Genomic DNA, 16,592 nt, shown 5'->3' on the forward strand with positions numbered 1-16,592 from the left:
TGCTGGAATTGGGGGGAGGGCTGCGTTCAACAATTTCAAGATGTACAAACTAGTTACTTTCTAGCATAACCCAGTCCTAATGCTATGTTTGCTGGATGTTTAAACAGACAACTGCTTACTACATTGTTCACCATACCAACTTTATTCAGTTACAATCCGCTAATGCTGTGTTTTACTCTTAATTTTACTCACAAAAATGTATTTTAATATAAGACATTGAAAATATTAATCAGTTATTTATGATTAGCAACAACTCTCACTTGAAGGTAGAAGGTCCAATAGGAGAAATCTTCCACTTCATCATCAACTGTCTTTTATTTATGTCATATATTTGATCAACAAAAAGAAACATGACTAATATTCAGCTCCTCGTGCAGGGTATTTGAGACTTTTAACCCTTCCACCATAGTTGTGTCATTGTTCATGTTGCCACCAGCTAATAAACAGTCATATTAATCTGTCAAAAGCTATTAGATGCTCCATCTGAATGATGTTCGTCTCTGCAAAGTCAAAACACCCCCTACGCCTTTCCGACGGCACTAAAAATGACAGGAAATGTGACTCATTGATTGAAGAATATCCCTGTCAACCATGACACAACACCATGCCTCCAGTTTTGATTCCCTAAAAAGACAGTGACACACTTTCCATACATTTCATTTTTGATTTTGCAACAGTTCACTCAGCCATATAGTTTTAAGAAAACATTTATTCACATTGATATCAGTACATTTTTGAGTGCATTTTATACATACTGTATTTGTGCATGTAGATAAATCTCTATGTGTGTATTTGTCCTTGTGTGCCTTCTCACAAGCATGCTCATAGTGTTAAAATTCCTACATTTGTGAATGCCGTTTATGTACTGGGGCATAAAAGAAACATTATTCTGCATTAAACTTGAATACTTATTATGTTTTGTACAATTTCCCTTTCATTTGAGAGAGACAGAACCCAAACAAACAGGAAACAAATAAAGAAAAACCCAAATGCGAGATCAGGTCTTAGCAGCGGACAGATACGTTTTGACAGGTAATATCGGGCTTATGAACACATAGCATTCTCACACTAACAATTAGTCTCACATTCTACTTATCTAGGCTACAACACTACCTCACATTCTTGAGGAGTTTACTCCTCCTCCTTCTCTTCTCTTTTTTCTCCATAATTTTTCCCCTCTTCCTGTTTATCTCCTGTGCTTTTGTCCATGTCCTCTTTTATATGTCCTCCTCCTCTCTGTCTCTCTCTCTCTTTTTTCTCTCTCCTGCTCCTCTTTATTCCTGGATGTTGAGGATCTGTGAAGACAGTCCTTGGTGCCAGTTCTTCAGCTTGGCAAAGCGGGGCCCTTTCACCTCCGACTCAAACTTCTCTCTGATGGTGAGGAAGGGAAAAGATTCTTACATCAAGTGATATGTAGATTTTTATTGCCAAGATTTAGATAATAAGATCAATATAGTTTTTTGTATGTATTCAATAACAAAATGCACACTGAGCTGAAATGCTGCTGTCTGTAAAAGTGAGGAGACTGATAACTCCTCCTTAAAAGTCCACTCTTACCTCGACCTCTGCAGGGCTTCCTCATCTGGGTCTTGCACTGCATAGAGACAAATGGACAAGAGATTTTGGTCACTAATGAGATGATAACAGAGTCTGAACAAGAAGTGAGGATTAGTAGAGATGAGAATCAGGAAGATTAACAGTGAAAGGCCACAGGAAGGAGTGAAGGACAAAATAAATGAACCAGGGTACTGACGGTATTCGGTGCCAGTGATGTGGGCCAGGATCCTGAAGCTCTTGGACTGCAGGTTGGCAGCACGGCGAGCCCATTCAGACATTTCCTGGGAGGACTCGCCTGGCCTGATCACTGCCTGGTACACTGGAGACGCACAGTCTACCACAGGGTCCTTGATAGGCAGAGCTCCGCTGCAGGTCAGAGAAGACTGTTAGAGCTCTGAGTTTGTAGTATGTACTGTATGTAAAGGCCCAAAATGTAAAAACTGATAATTATGCAATTAATGCCCATGATTTACTATCATCTATAGCAGCACTTAAAACAGCCTGTCAACATTTCCAGTTATGTTGACAGCTGAGCCGCTAATTAGCTATCTAGCCTGCTTACTAACAGTGCCAGTGCATTTTACCCCGGTGCACTTTTTTGTTTGGTGGCTCGTTCAACAAGCTAAGGTGCAGGACAAGACCGGTGTTCATGTTTGTCGGTTAGATAAGAAAGAGACTTTAACAGGAAAGCTAATGTGGGTCGAGTCTGTGGCTCTTGTGTTGTGTAGCCGGATGCTATCAGACTCAGTGTGACGTCTGCTATGATCAAACACTATGTTCCTGCTTTATGCAAGATTTGATTTGCTATATCAAAGTAAGGTATCCAGCTTACATAACCAGATGGTGGAAAGGTATTTCGTCAAAATAATGTAAAACTAGGGGGCACAATCATGAAATCAAAGAATTTAAAATATAAAATGGAACAAAGGAGAACACATGACTAACTATTAATTTACAGAGAAAAAAGGGCAGTGATGGGCAGTTTTTACATTATGGCCAATTGTTACATTATTGTTCCTTTACATACAGTATGTGTGTTCATTGTTCAATGTCTTTACGCTGACCCATAGTTTGAAGGTTCTTCTGTGTACAGAACATATCGGAGTGAGTTTACACAGCAACATGACTTGATCGTTTTCATTTAGCATTCTTTAATAAGTGTTAGAAAAGTGAGTCAATACTGAATGGGTAGTTGTTTGAAAACCTGTGATCGGATACTCAGAACATTCCCATGCCACGAAATCCCATCAGGTTCCCGAGCTTGCGACGGCTGCTTTTTCAGGAGAGGACAAAAACCCCAAAAACCCACTAACACAACTCACACTCTCATACTTTCACCAAAGTACCTATACATGTAAGTACTTCCAGACACATAACCAAGTCCATCAAGGGCTTGTGGTTAGTGAGTTTGTCCATCAAATACTTTGGTTTGACATATAAACACGTCAGAAACACAGATGAGTGTTAGTTTATGAGACATATGGAGCGACGCACAAGCTGTTATGAAATCATGAGACAAAGGAGACACATGATAGGAGACTGTATGAGGAGAGGCGGGATAGAATAGGAAAGCTGCTGTACTTACGCCAGGGGGGAGCCCGCCTCCTCACTGAGGTCACAACCAGGAGGGAAGGATGGGGAGGTATGGGTGGAGGACAGCACAGGTGTGGTTGGTTGTGGATGGAATGAGCAAAGGAAAGTGGGTGAAAGGCACAGAGGAGTACATGGCACGGACACGGACAACAAGGAAAAGCCCGGGCATCCGATTTGTAGCAGGTACGTTCAAAAGCCTCTTTATGTGCTTGGGCTTTTTAGGCAAAGTATTTTTAAAGGGTTCGTTCACTCAAATGACCAAAAATACATATTTTCTCACTTACTGCTGGTGCTATATAGCCATGCTGATTGTGTTTCATGCTCAGGTTTTGAGATTCCTATTCTTTGAGATTTCTGCCGCCACTGTTTTACTCATTTTTTATTCGGCAAAGATATACAAAAGTCTACAGGATACAGGATTTATATAATTAGTCATCAGTTTTTTGTGTGGTGAGGGGCTATAAAAACTATATAAATAATCGTTGGCTTCATTTTGCCATTAGTTGAGCTTGGTGATTCAATGTTTCTTGTTGAAATGTTCCTTAGGAGTCGTGGGTTAACTTCTCTTCTTAAGTTTTTATGTACAAAAACTTGTATCCTTTCACTTTTTATTATTATTTTCTAATGCAGTAGTGGATCTCTTATGAATCAATCAGGAGAGTTTCATGGCCATCTTGCTCCAACAGGACTTTTACTTCCAAAAACCCGGACACCTGAAAAAAAAAACTTTACTACTTTGAAGCTCTATGGAGGAGTCAACATTCTTATAGGAACTATTTCTTTGGCATTTTTCTGTGGATTATTCATATACCTGGACATGCTTTTAAATTTTGGACAAATAAAACCAAAACAATCGACATCGATGCTACTGGCAGTAAGTGAGAAAGTATGGATGTTTTTATGATTTGGGTGAACCGACCCTGTGGGCTTTGGGAAAGGTTTGATTGGTGTGTGAACAGTATGTGGTTGGAGAAAGCACAAAGTGTGGGGAAGGGATTAGTTTAGTTGTGTGACCTCACCTGTCATGTCCCTTGGCCTGCGACTGCCCTGCGATGGCGTCCATGATGGCGTCCTGTGAGTACATGCTAATGGGTGTGTTGTACTGGGCGTGAACGATGGTGGCCTTTCCCCCTGGACCCCTAACCTCAATGGGCTTGTGGGTGGACAGGGCCGAGTCTTTCAGAGCTATGGGGTTGAAGCTGGGAGTGTACTCCACACTGTCAGTGACGTAGGGAAGGGGTCAGAGGTCAGTGGGTCGAAGAGGGGTTTCAGGTGCAGGGGTGAGGGGTTTGAAGGTGAGAGGTTAAAGAGGGAAAAGAGGAGGAGCGAAGGAGAGAAATAACACAGAGAGCACCAAAGTGAAGGGAGGAATCCAGGTCAACATGTAATAATGCACCTGACAGATAGGTGGAGCTGTTATACCACTGAATATTAGCTTTTGGAAAGACCTCATGTTCTACGCAGCGCATTTACACATCACACTTTACAATATCTGTGTCCCACTTCCATACTACATACCACTACATACTAACTAATTCAGTGTTTTTTTTCTTGAGGATGCAGATTAATTCCCCAGACAGCAATGAGAATAATAATAAAAGCAAACAAAATTGAAAAAAGAAGATTAAAAAAAGAAACTTCAATAACGTTGGCTAATGATTGTAGTGAATATTTATATTAATAAGCAATAATTACAAAACCAAATCGATTTGCTTGATTTTTGAGCTGTTTATGGACACATGTGTCCCACAATGCAATGCTCAAAGAGAATCAATGAGTTACACACAAGGGAGGGAAATGTAATAATGAACTGGGGACATTGGAGGCAAAAGCATTTTTCTCTCGCCTCATTAAAGCTGCTGTGTGTAAAAGTGGACAATTTTTGACATTGGAGCCCCCTAATGGATGTGCTGAAACTGAAACCAGCACATAAACTGCAGTAATTTCCCCCTTTATTGTCTCATATTTCTACAAATAAAACTTTATGGAATCAGAATAAGTGAAACAATGATAAAATAACATTACAATTCACGCATAGTGGCTTTAAGTTTAATTAGGAGAGTCATTCCAGTGTTTCAGTTTGATTTACTTATCATTTTCATGTAAAAGTGTAAATGACATACACTGCTTGTGCACTAACTCTGGAAACAGTGTATACTTTATAGCATTACTATGTAGTGTGGAACTGGGACAGAGGCTTCATCATGACTTGCAGCTGAACAAAATACAAGCTTTTACCAACAGTTAAGTTGACATACCAGTCCAAAGAAAACCAAACATGCTAATGTTTAAAACAATTGCCAGGCGAAACTGCCAGAATATTATCTGCATGACACAGTAAAACACACACGCACCACCACAGATATTTCTTTTACTGATACACGACTGCCAAACATGAATGTATAGCACACACATATGACTTGTTCATGCACTTATAAATAGTCCATTCATCATTTTCACATGATGAATATGGGCGATTTAAGAGGACCAGCAGAGGTGGAAAACATAGGTAAATATCAGAAAATTCTCCATTAGAGGTATAAGTTCTGCATTAAAAAGTTTAGTTAAGTAAAAGTAAATAAGTATCAGCTCTAAAATATACTCAAGTGTCAAAAGTACTCATTTTGGTCCTTTCATACTGTGTTTGTGTTTACTCTATCTACTAAATCTTGTGTAGTTTAGCATTACATCATATTATGAACTCTTCCTAAAATAGGTTTTGCAGGATATTTAATCTCTTTCTGTAAATTAACTTGTACTATAGCTGTCAAATTAATATAAAGCGATGAAATGTTGTGGAGGAAAAGTAGAAAATCTCACAAAATTTACTCAAGTAAAGGAGCAAAACCACGAAACTGTAGTTAACTAGAGTGCTTGAGTTGAGTGGGTGTAGTTTTTTACTTTCCACTTCTGGGGACCAGATGTTAATAACACATCTTAAATTCTCAGCCTGTGAATTATTGTTGCAGGTACCTGAAGAGACAAATGATCATTACACTCAATATGCTGTTACAGTCACAATGAGGCATAAAGCTTTAGCTTTAGCTACACGCACATGAATCCATGTTGGCCACACCTTCACTCCACACCATCACTAAATAGTCTCTAGTGAGGTACACTTCATGCACATGAAATCCTAAAAAATGTTCTGGTACTGACTTTGCAGCTGTGTTTGCGATAACCTGAAACACACCAGAGAGGGACGGACAGACAGAAAGAGAAAGAGAGAATGTAATGAATCACCAGGGGTATTTTGGTTATAACAATGGCACTGTGTGTTTGTAGGAAACTATCCAACTACAGTGCCATGCAGTAATCCCATCTACAGGTCAGAATAGCAGCCGTTTGTCATCACTGGGATATTTCCCAGCTTCCCCTGCATCATCAGGGGTGACTGACAAGAGCAGAAGTGTCTCTATCACATGACACAGGAGCGACGCATTTAGCACAGAACAGCCACAAATACATACACCCACAAAAACACAACACATACCACCTGATCCACTTATGTCAGAATTGCAGCCGTGACACACACACATACATACACGGTACATGGATGTGTTCAGGGTACAGTAGGTGAAAAGGAGCATGCTCGGCACACGTGGGACGTCTCCCTACAGACGGGGCATCCTATCTCAGGTTTGGCAAGGAGGCATCGAGGGGATTCAGGAGGATGGTGTGTAACAGGAGCAGAACATTCCATGACCATGTGCAACAGCTGCTCTCTCCTGTGTGTGTGTGTGTGTGTGTGCGATCCGGTGGAATCAGAGTCTCCATGTACTCGATGAGGTGGGGCCGCTGGCATGATACAGGCGTCATCGTCCTGCAGTCTGCCTGCAGCACGTTTCCTGACACCTGACTTACCACTGGCAGTTACTGTAAACCAGCTCAGCTCCAGCGGGGGAACACATTAGTGAAGACTGATGCCTGGAAGTGATATGTCAGAGGCCAAGCACATTACGTCCATAATTAGAGTAAAAGTCTCGAAGATTTTAATTTCAATAAATGTCTGTTAAGTCACTATCTCGCACCAAATGAGGTAACACAATGGTGATTGAGCCTATGGCCCACTGCTGAAAGCCCTTGCATTTGCAGTATCAGGAACTGAGTGTCGGTGGCGACATTCCCGGGAAAAATCACAAGCAGCGCACAGTTAGTTTTTCATCACCCAGCAGTGGTTGGTCCGCCAAAGAGGGTTTGTGGCGCTAACGCAACAGACTCTTCAACTCACTCGTGTGTGAAGCCGCGTACTGTTTTTTCTTATGTTATCCCACTGAGGAGAGTTCCCTCAATGCTGGCCACAACAACTCTCTGAACTCCTGCTATATTGCAACATATAGTTCAGTCAGAATAAAGATATTGTGAGACAAGGATGCAATAAGACAAGGCTGACGCAAGCCTTTTTGAGAGCTCCAAATGTGCAGTTCTATACAGAAAAATGCTACCTGGTGAAACTTAAATAACACACGTTTCTTACAATGTCATTCTAATGGGAAGTATAAAATGTGCAAACTGGAAAACATAGAAAAGACCAAAACCAGTATTGTTTTGCACATGTTCCTTCATTACAATCAATTTTGAATCAATCCCACATAAACTATAAATACCGACTAGCACATCAAATCCGTGGCTGAAACTAGTCCCCAACAAATGCACCATTTTATTTGTATTTGAGTAATATTTGCTAAAAACTACGGTGCCCAGCAGTTTCAGGACATTACTCAGCCTTTTTTTAAAGATTAAGTAGAAATTTGTGACCTGATTTTAAATATTTATGTCTTCAGTAGGAACTATTGGTCTTATCATGGTATTAAATGTCAAATTGTCAGTTTGCCCTTGCACCAGCCCGACTCTGCTATGGTAACAAATCGTCACCCTCCTGTAACAACCACCAAAAAATGCTTTACAAGCAAGTTTCTGGTTTTCCAGGCAAAACCGGAATAAGATCTGCTTATTCTTTTATTACTCTTGCCAGAAGATAAGAAGCCTCAAAGAAGGAAATCAGGGAGCTGAAACAGCAAAGAGAGTTCTTTAAAATTATTTCCTTTTTGCAACATCATCTCCCTGGTTTCATTTTTATTTAACAGTAAATGAGTCTTTACCGTTCACGAGGACTGAATAAACCAAAAGCTCATTGATATCTTCCTTCTCCCACAATGCACGTGAATCTCACTTTATTCTGAATCATGTTTTGGACGTCTGGCACATCCGAATGGGGCGCTGAGGCCACTCGACCTTTAGTCAAGTGTCTCAGGTCTGCCTGTAATAAAGATCCCCAAATGACCCCTGTAGTCTGATCTCCTGCTATTCTGTTACCTGGAGGTCAGCCAGGTATGTTTGTGTGTATGCTCCAGAAATAGCACCATGCGTGAGAGGAATGATCAATGCTGGGATAGCTATGGAAAGTTCTGAGTATTTTTTTTTCTCATCACGGTGCTGTTAATGTGAGGTTAAACGAGGTAGGTGTGATGTGCATTTCAAACGCTTCATGCCCCCAGGGTGAAAAACAGAAAGTTCGGGGGAATGTTGTGACTTATTAAAGATGAACTTGGGTTGTTGTTTGTGGGTAGTTAAACCTTCTTCACTCAGTATTACATAACTGGAGGGTATTAATCGCTGTGGTAACCTACCCCATCACTGAAAGTCCCTGTGTAGCTGCCGACCCCTCTCTTAACTTGCCCTGCATCAGCATCATCTCTCTGAGCGTTTCCTGAGAGTAAAGGCCAATTGGGGAATTGTACTGCCCCAACTGGCCTCCTGGAGAGCCGGGAGCTGGTGTCAAGGAGGCAGGACGTTTGACCGGGGTTGAAAGTTGGGTCGGAGAGGCCGGCGGTATCTCTGGATCTTTTTTAGGGACTTGGAAGAGATTCCTTTTGGAGGGTATTTTATCCCCTGTCTCCCCCATGTGAACCTCCTCTTTTAACTCCTTAAAAATGGATGAAGGTCAAGATAGACAGAAAAGAAAGCTTAAAGTGAAATGAGACTAAAGTTGTCAGCTTGTTTTGGCTCCATTTTCTCGTCAGTTGGCTGGTGTTTGTGGTTTGCTGACCTCTGACCTCTGTATAGAGCTTGCTGCAGCTGCACTGTGAATATTTTACACTAGAGGGCAGCAGAACACTGTCTGTGGCTCTATGGCTCCATTAAAGAAGGGGACAACAAGACAAAATACTCATGACAGACACATATACAAGCATGTACAAGTATGCAGACATACAGCTTATGTTTGCAAGGATAGATTTCATTTTTGTGTGTGTTGATTTGTGAACTTATTGACACTGTGTGGGTGTTTTTTTACCTTCTGGTGGGGGATGACTGGCATGGGTGAGTCCATTCTGGGAGTTGCTGTGGGAACTGGTGCAGGGCGTCTAGATCTAAAGATTAAACAACAAAATATACCTTTTAAATGTAAAAGTACATTTAATTTCTGAATATCATTCGAAGCACCATGAGTACCCATTTTGATTTCCTCCCCTAAATGTCCAAACTTATTTTCTCTTATGTTCTGTTCTTTCTGATGGTAATATTATCCAGCTCCAGTACCTTCTTCATCATCTACTTAAGTTTGCTGGGACAGGTGTGACGTGTAAGTGTGCTGGTTGTTTACTTATGCATGGTGAGTGCCAGCTGGGAGGTGGCACACTTGATCTTGTTCTGGGCCTCCAGGTGCGTCATCCCATCGGTGCTGACCCCATCGATGGCTGAGATAATGTCTCCCTGGGCCAGGCTGCCGCCTGCAGCCTTGCTGCCTGGAGTTATCTATGGAGAGGTTAAGAGAGCAGGTCACACTGACACGAATTCCTCAGGAAATGCAGAAGCAACTGAAAAACATGTGCAGTCACACAAACAAATATTACAGACTGGGGGAATAGACTGGGGACTGGGGTTTATTGCCCCAGACTGGCTGTGAATAAATAAATAAAATGTAAACTGAAATTAAAAACTTTGTTCATCCGACTGTTTTTGCCTTAAACCTCAAAGGCACAAAGCAGCGCTACAGCTCAGCCAACATGTGACTTCCTATGCGCTTCACTCCACACAGTTATGTATGCTGTATGAGTAGAAGCTCAGTAAATAAGCCTGCTGTATCGAGCCTTAAAGGTAGAGAAAAGCTGATGAGGCAAAATAAACTAATCCATCCGTTCTGCAGATGAAGGGCTGGATCAAAATTTCTGTGTTAGGCTGATCGACAGAGTGGAACCGCATTTTACCTAAGACTCTAATCAGTCTTCACAGCAGCAAATAAGGCTGTCTGACACCCAAATAAATGAGTGAAAAAGCAGCAGGACGTCTGGTAAATGAAGCCATACAGTGTTCAGGACAGAATAATCTTATTTCTGATGTTAAGAATAATGTTTTGCATCTCTGCGTTTGCTACTGGAATGCACTGAGCAAGTGAATATGAAATGAATGCAGCAGTAGAGATTAAGATTGGCTAAAGGTGAAGTGAATGTGGCTCAAACTATAATACAGTATACAGTCTGTATAGTGGCTGAATGGTTAAATCAAAAAAAGCTACAAAAAGAAGTTTTTATTGTGGAGATATAGTGAAAGGTTACCCTGTAGGTCTTTATTTTTAAACTTTTCAAATTGTCAGGCATTCTTTGACCTTCAGCTGAATACTCACTCTCCTGGCTCTGCTACAAAGCCAGACTTTAGTGGTTAAACTACACAGTGACAAGGTTTAAGTGAGCTCAGAGAGACCTGGGCCATACAGCACTGGGTCTAGGCTTACAGTCAACCCGTTAAAGAGTTAAAAATAAGCAATGCTAGTGATGCCTGCGGCTTCACTGTGATTGACCCTCCTGAGCCCCCCTCCATCCCCCAAACACACACACACATACCCCTCCCACACACCTGCTACTGACATTCACACAAGACTTCCTTGATTCTAGCCTCTCTATTTACATAAAGGTTAGCAGTCCTCGCTACATTCCTACAACCATAACGTAGCTTACATGCATTATGTCACTTTTTTTTTTACATCATTTTTACATAATATTTCCTTCTGCTTCTTCTTAAGGCTGATTTATGGTCAGTCGCTCTTGCCAGAAATTAAAGAGACGCGCAACATTTCAATTTATGCTTCGGTGAGCTAGCTAAACTAATTAAACAAGGACGTTACAAGTTATCTAAAGTTACAGATCAAAATATCAATAAGGAAGTTCAGCGAAAACGACAATCTGCATGGCGACAATAGCAACACCACTCAATCACATTGCGTGACAAAATACAACGGTGTCCACGACATAACAAAATTTTCTAGGTGCGCAATATTTTTGATAAATGTCACTTGATAAAAATGACGTATTTTCGAAAGACAAAAGTCTCGCTGAACATGTTCCTTTCATGTCGCGCACCTGGAGAATTTTGTTATGTCGTGGACAACATCGTATTTTGTTGCGCAATGTGATTGGGTAGTGTTGCTATTGTCACCATGGAGATTGCGGTTTTCACTGAACTTCCTTATTGATATTTTGGTCTGCAACTTTAGATAATTTGTAACATCCTTGTTTAATTAGTCCCAGTTGGGATGATGTAATGTAACTAAACAAGCCAGTTGGAGGATAGCATCTGGTTATGATGGACACGACTGAAACCTTTCGCCGAAGTCACATGACTCTTTAATTTCGGTTGAGCGACACTTAACAAAAGTGTCGACTGTCAGCCTTTAGATTGTCATTTGTGTCCTTGTACCTCCTGTTTCCTTTTTTGTCTGCTTTTTGCATGTCTCTCTCATCCTTGAATAGTTGAATTCCAGTAATTATGTCTGTATGCGGGTGTGTAACAATATGTGTGCGTGTGTGTGTCCACACTGAAGAACTGGGCTCAGTACTCAGCCGCGGATGGAAGAACAAGGTGTTATCAGGCGGAGAAAAATTATTTCTGCATGGCTGCTTCAGTGCAATCAAACACACATGCAGACACATCCAATCCATCATACATGTTTTCATACACATCAAAGACTTCATATATAAGAGATGACAAAGATACCATTCACTGGAGATGAAGACAGATTCCTCGAAAATTGGATATTAATAAAAGAGTAGCCAGAGAGTTTTCTTTTAAAAAATGTTTCTTGCATGTTTTAAATCTATTAGATCAGTCTATAAAAATATTGTGGATATTTTCCCCCTAAGGCATACTTCTCCCATGTGCACCAGCTTATGACAGAAGCCAATCAGAGACCAGAGTGCTGTTTTCATTCATTTAAAAATATCTCAGCCTCATGAGAGCATGTAAATAGAGTAAAGTGACATTGATGACACATATTAAGATAATTATTTCAGCAGTTTTTCTAAGTTTGAACCTCACTAATGATCACACAAAATGACATGTGTCACATATTCAGCTTGGCTAACAAGATGTGAGGAATCCAATGTCTTCATTCCTCTTTCCTTTCTTAGTTCTTGGTAAAAGTATGTCGAAATCCAAACCGTGGGGGTGTTATGTCAAACTGTAATCGCACCCTGACTTGTCACGTCAAGCACCAGTGTTTTATGTTAACCTGTCAGAGCCCATCACAACCACAGGGTGAACACAAATTCAGTGACACAATGTCATACCAGACGTGGATCAAAGCTCCCCTGGTTGCCTGTAAGACTAGGATCAGAGAACAATAAACTAACAGAAGTCTGGAGCTGTGAATCAATGAAACCCAGCCTGATCACCAGCTGAGCATCAATCAGGAGCTGAAAGTGTCAGATAAGCATCACCTCTACACTTTCCTTCCCTCCCTCTCTCTCATCTCCTGCATCTATCAACCATCCGACACATCCATTCCTCTACAATGACGCTGTCCTCTCAGGAGCAGCTCCACAGGTTGAAACTGAAACTGACCCTACGTGAGGAATAAAGCTTACTAAAGGTAACACAAGCTGCCGTAGGCTTCCTCGCTCTCCTCTCTTCTTTTCTGTCCCGTACCCACCCCACTTCATCCACCTCTCCTCTATTGCTATTTAAAGGAAATGCTGTAAATACACCAGCAGTCCTGCCAGAGAGAGAGAGAGAGCAACCCCCAGCCTCTCTGCTGCAGAAATTAAGAAGTTATAATTTGCCACCTGAAAGCTTTTAGAGTTACCTCCACAGAATGAAGTTTATTATACATATAAGAAAATAAAGTAATTATGTTTTCATCTCGTTTGCTTGCTGTCATTTTCCAATGTTGAACTTTTCTGTGTTGTATAGTAGTAGATGATTATATCTTTGTCAGCAAATGTCATTTTTTAAAGGCTTTGATCAAATTTTAAGGTATTTGGTAGTTAAAATTAGTCAATCTCAGTATCTCAGTATTGCTTTCCCTAAATTGATTATTTGAAGTGCTGTGCTGAGCAGTTCCACTTCAATCATGATTAATCAATGACCTCTCATGCTAAGATCTGGGTGCTGATGAGACATTTGAGTTTGCACGTAAAGGAATCAAAGCATTTATTAATTTTCAAGTAAACTAACAGCAGTTAAAGGTAACAAATGCTCCAGTCGAACTATTCCAGTCTTTCCACTGCTGCTCTATTCTAGAAATCTCCCCGGAGATTACATCTGAGCCTCCCTGTCATCATCACGTACAACGATATTACATAACTGCTGCTCAGCCACCGCGCACACACACACAAAATCCCACCTGCACACACACATATCAGACACATATGCACACGCACAGACACCATAATGAAGTTTGAACATGCAACAAGTTGTCAAACCAGGTGAAAAGGTGATTTTCAGGTGAAAGGGTTAAAGCTGGGCTTAATTAGGCTTTAAAAATGAAAGGTTTCACTTCTCCAGGTTACATTTAGTTATTTCGAGGACTGTATTTTTATAGTGTAGGAGGTCCTATAATAAACCTGCTGCATTTATAGTCATTTAAATGTACCTGAAGTGGGAACATTAGCAATCTGAGAAAGCACACTTTTCAAACTAATTTGGTTTTTACCAAGACACAATGAGTCACCGAAATGATACATATTCTTATATTCAAGCAGGAAAACGTGATAAAAGTGAAGCTTTTTGGAGTTAGAAGGTTAAGCATGGCATGTGTTTACATTATTGCACATTGTGTATGTTGGTTTATCTTTGAGTGTATCAGTTTGTCAAAGTCAGTTGGTCTGTGTATCATTTAGTCTCACTGGATATTAGACTGTGTTGAAGACCTTCAGTTGCAGTGCATTTCCTCATAATGTGCCAGTGCATTGTTCTGTCACAGTGGATTATCGGTTTGTCATTGTCTGTGAGATACCTTGTCACACTGCTTGTTACTTTCTCTTTATTTGTAAGTTGCTTTGTCACAACAAATCTCAGCTTGTGAGGGCGACTTTGTCCTTACCCTGGAGATGGTGAGTGGCATGTTGAAGTCCTTTCCTCCCTGTAGTCTGAAGCCCCATGGAGCAGGGCCATTCAGTGTCACTGTGTACGTACTCATCTTCGGTTAAACGTCAACACTCCTCCTGTTAACAACTCCTGCTGGCTGGCTGTGTGGTTTCGCCTCTTGCTCGGCGTGCCCTTGTTCTCCGTCCTCCTCTGCTATCCTTTTGTCCCAGCCGGTACCTCAATGGCCCTGGCTTCACTACCGTCTCTCCCCGTCTGCTCCCAGTTCTCAGGACAAACACCCAGGGGTGGTGGTGCTGGTGGTGGTGCTGGTGGGTGGGTCAGATGCTGTGGAACCTCTGTGACACACACACACACACACACACACACATAGGTATGCATTCATGAACACAAATACACACAGATATGTGTAGAGTCTCTGCACACTGTCTCTCCTGACAAGAGCCACCAAAAAACATCCTCAAGCTCTCACCGTGAAATCAACCCCCCCCCCCCCCAATCCTCTCAATAAACCTTAAATTTGAGAATGTGAAAAGTCTCTAAAATCAACATTAAACTTACTATTAAGATTGAGAAGAGTTGCTTGCCTGCAGGGTTGCTGAGGGTGATGGACAGGCAGCCTAAGAATAGCAGAGACGAGTAGAGACACAGGGGCCCTGGCCCTTATAAGGCCTGTAACACGAAGCCCCAGAATGCTTCACTGCCGATTCACATCGCCAATATAGACCCCTCTTACTGCAACACATTCTCTCTCTCTCTCTCCCCCCCTCTATCTCTCTCTTAATGCTATCAGTGCATACTGCTAGCACCCTATTATCTGTAATCAGCCTCTGGTCAGTGATGTCATTTGCTTTTCTGTCTCGCAGTCTTTCATTGTGCTCGTGAAGGAAACAACAAATTACCCAGTCCTGATTCCCTAGAAACACTCAACCAGGCTGATTGAGCTGCCAGTATTATATGTGAGTGTTTGTGCACATGTGTACAATATGGAGCAATTCAATTAGCAGCCAACCACAGCTGTTAAGGTTAAACGAACACAAACAGCAGATTCAGACATTGTTTAATTGGTAGTGACAGACTTGTTGCGTTTTTTTAAATCACGTCCTGATATTTTTGTGAATCAGTTACAGTATGAGTCACAAACTCACCTTAAAACTGACAAGTTTGTGTACTAAATGTGATACTAAACCCCTTAATTTAAATGTGAAAAAGACACAAGATAGTGTGGCGTTTGATCCCAGTAAATTAACATCGATTGCAAATCTATCACTCGAGACAGCACTCATCAATACCAAGGGCTAAAGGTCTATATTGATGATGCACTCAGTTAGAGATTCGATATCGAATACCTTTACTCCAAACATATTCCAGTAGATGTGGTTTTGGGGAAACACACTTATTACCATAGTTTTCTTGCCCAGAGTTACAGTGGATAAGACGATAGCACTCTCAGTCTGACTGGGAGTTGGGGGAACAGCTAGCGACACTATGAAACAAGAATCTCTTATTTACTCCTTAATTTACCCCTGAAAAAAACTTTTTAAATGGATCAAAACCCATGAAAACCTCCCATGAACTTTCCCTTTAATTAGAAAATTAAGGCATAAATTAAGTTTTTTTTAAAAAAAAAAGGTTTTGGTCCACTTTTGGGTTAGGTTAGGTTTTTGACCAATTAAAAACCCTTTAACTGTGCCAATAACTTTATTTTAATCCATTTATTAATTCATTAATTATCCCCTTAAAAACCTTACCTAATGGGTAAATTAATTAAATATTAAAGTAAAACATGAAGGCATTCGGTTTTATTGTGTTTTCTTAAGAAAATCTTTGAAGCAACTGTACATTTTACTAATTAACATTTTTATGCCTTTGGCTACAGCTGTGGCCAGAAGCATTGTGTTTTCAGGTTGTCCATCCCATTCTCATGAACGTGATATCTCTATAAGGTGTAATGGAGCAGGTGGACCCAAATGCAGGCGACTACAGGCACAGCAAAGCTGAAGATTAATGTATTTATTTAGGCTTGTGCAGGTAAAATAAAGCTGGCAGGTAAAAAGCAAAATGCAGAGCAGAATAAACTGAGCAATCTGAACAGAAGAAAGGATCCAACAAAAACTGAACTG

The 16,592-nt window shown here is 40.9% G+C and overlaps 1 protein-coding gene across 4 annotated transcripts; it reads right to left on the reverse strand.

Moving 5' to 3' along the window:
• Nucleotides 1-691: 691 nt before the first annotated feature.
• ldb3b (LIM domain binding 3b) lies at nt 692-15,138 on the reverse strand. 4 transcript variants are annotated; one of them, XM_044337339.1, is made up of 10 exons: nt 15,031-15,137; nt 14,468-14,807; nt 9,755-9,906; nt 9,446-9,521; nt 6,310-6,332; nt 4,170-4,367; nt 3,143-3,166; nt 1,754-1,923; nt 1,558-1,594; nt 692-1,371 (listed from the first exon to the last, which is right to left on the reverse strand). In XM_044337339.1, the coding sequence occupies exons 2-10, from the start codon at nt 14,561-14,563 to the stop codon at nt 1,275-1,277; spliced, it is 873 nt and encodes a 290-aa protein (XP_044193274.1). In that variant the 5' UTR covers nt 14,564-14,807; nt 15,031-15,137; the 3' UTR covers nt 692-1,274. The 4 variants fall into 4 exon arrangements, with proteins under 4 accessions (XP_044193274.1, XP_044193275.1, XP_044193273.1 ...); XM_044337340.1 differs by lacking the exon at nt 3,143-3,166; XM_044337338.1 differs by lacking the exons at nt 3,143-3,166; nt 4,170-4,367; nt 6,310-6,332 and adding an exon at nt 8,781-9,076 and having other exon boundaries at nt 15,031-15,138.
• Nucleotides 15,139-16,592: the final 1,454 nt, after the last annotated feature.

The sequence above is a fragment of the Thunnus albacares genome, chromosome 20 (assembly GCF_914725855.1).
Source record: "Thunnus albacares chromosome 20, fThuAlb1.1, whole genome shotgun sequence".
Taxonomy (NCBI): Eukaryota; Metazoa; Chordata; class Actinopteri; order Scombriformes; family Scombridae; genus Thunnus; species Thunnus albacares.

Bases quoted from the DNA above. Each gene is read 5' to 3' on its own strand.
- ldb3b (XM_044337338.1), bottom strand. From the start codon at position 14,563: ATGAGTACGTACACAGTGACACTGAATGGCCCTGCTCCATGGGGCTTC. The intron at 9,907-14,467 runs GTAAGGACAAAG...ACCTCTCCATAG, and splicing joins TGCCACTCACCATCTCCAGG to ATAACTCCAGGCAGCAAGGC. The intron at 1,924-8,780 runs GTAGGTTACCAC...TCTGACCTGCAG, and splicing joins CAGGGACTTTCAGTGATGGG to CGGAGCTCTGCCTATCAAGG.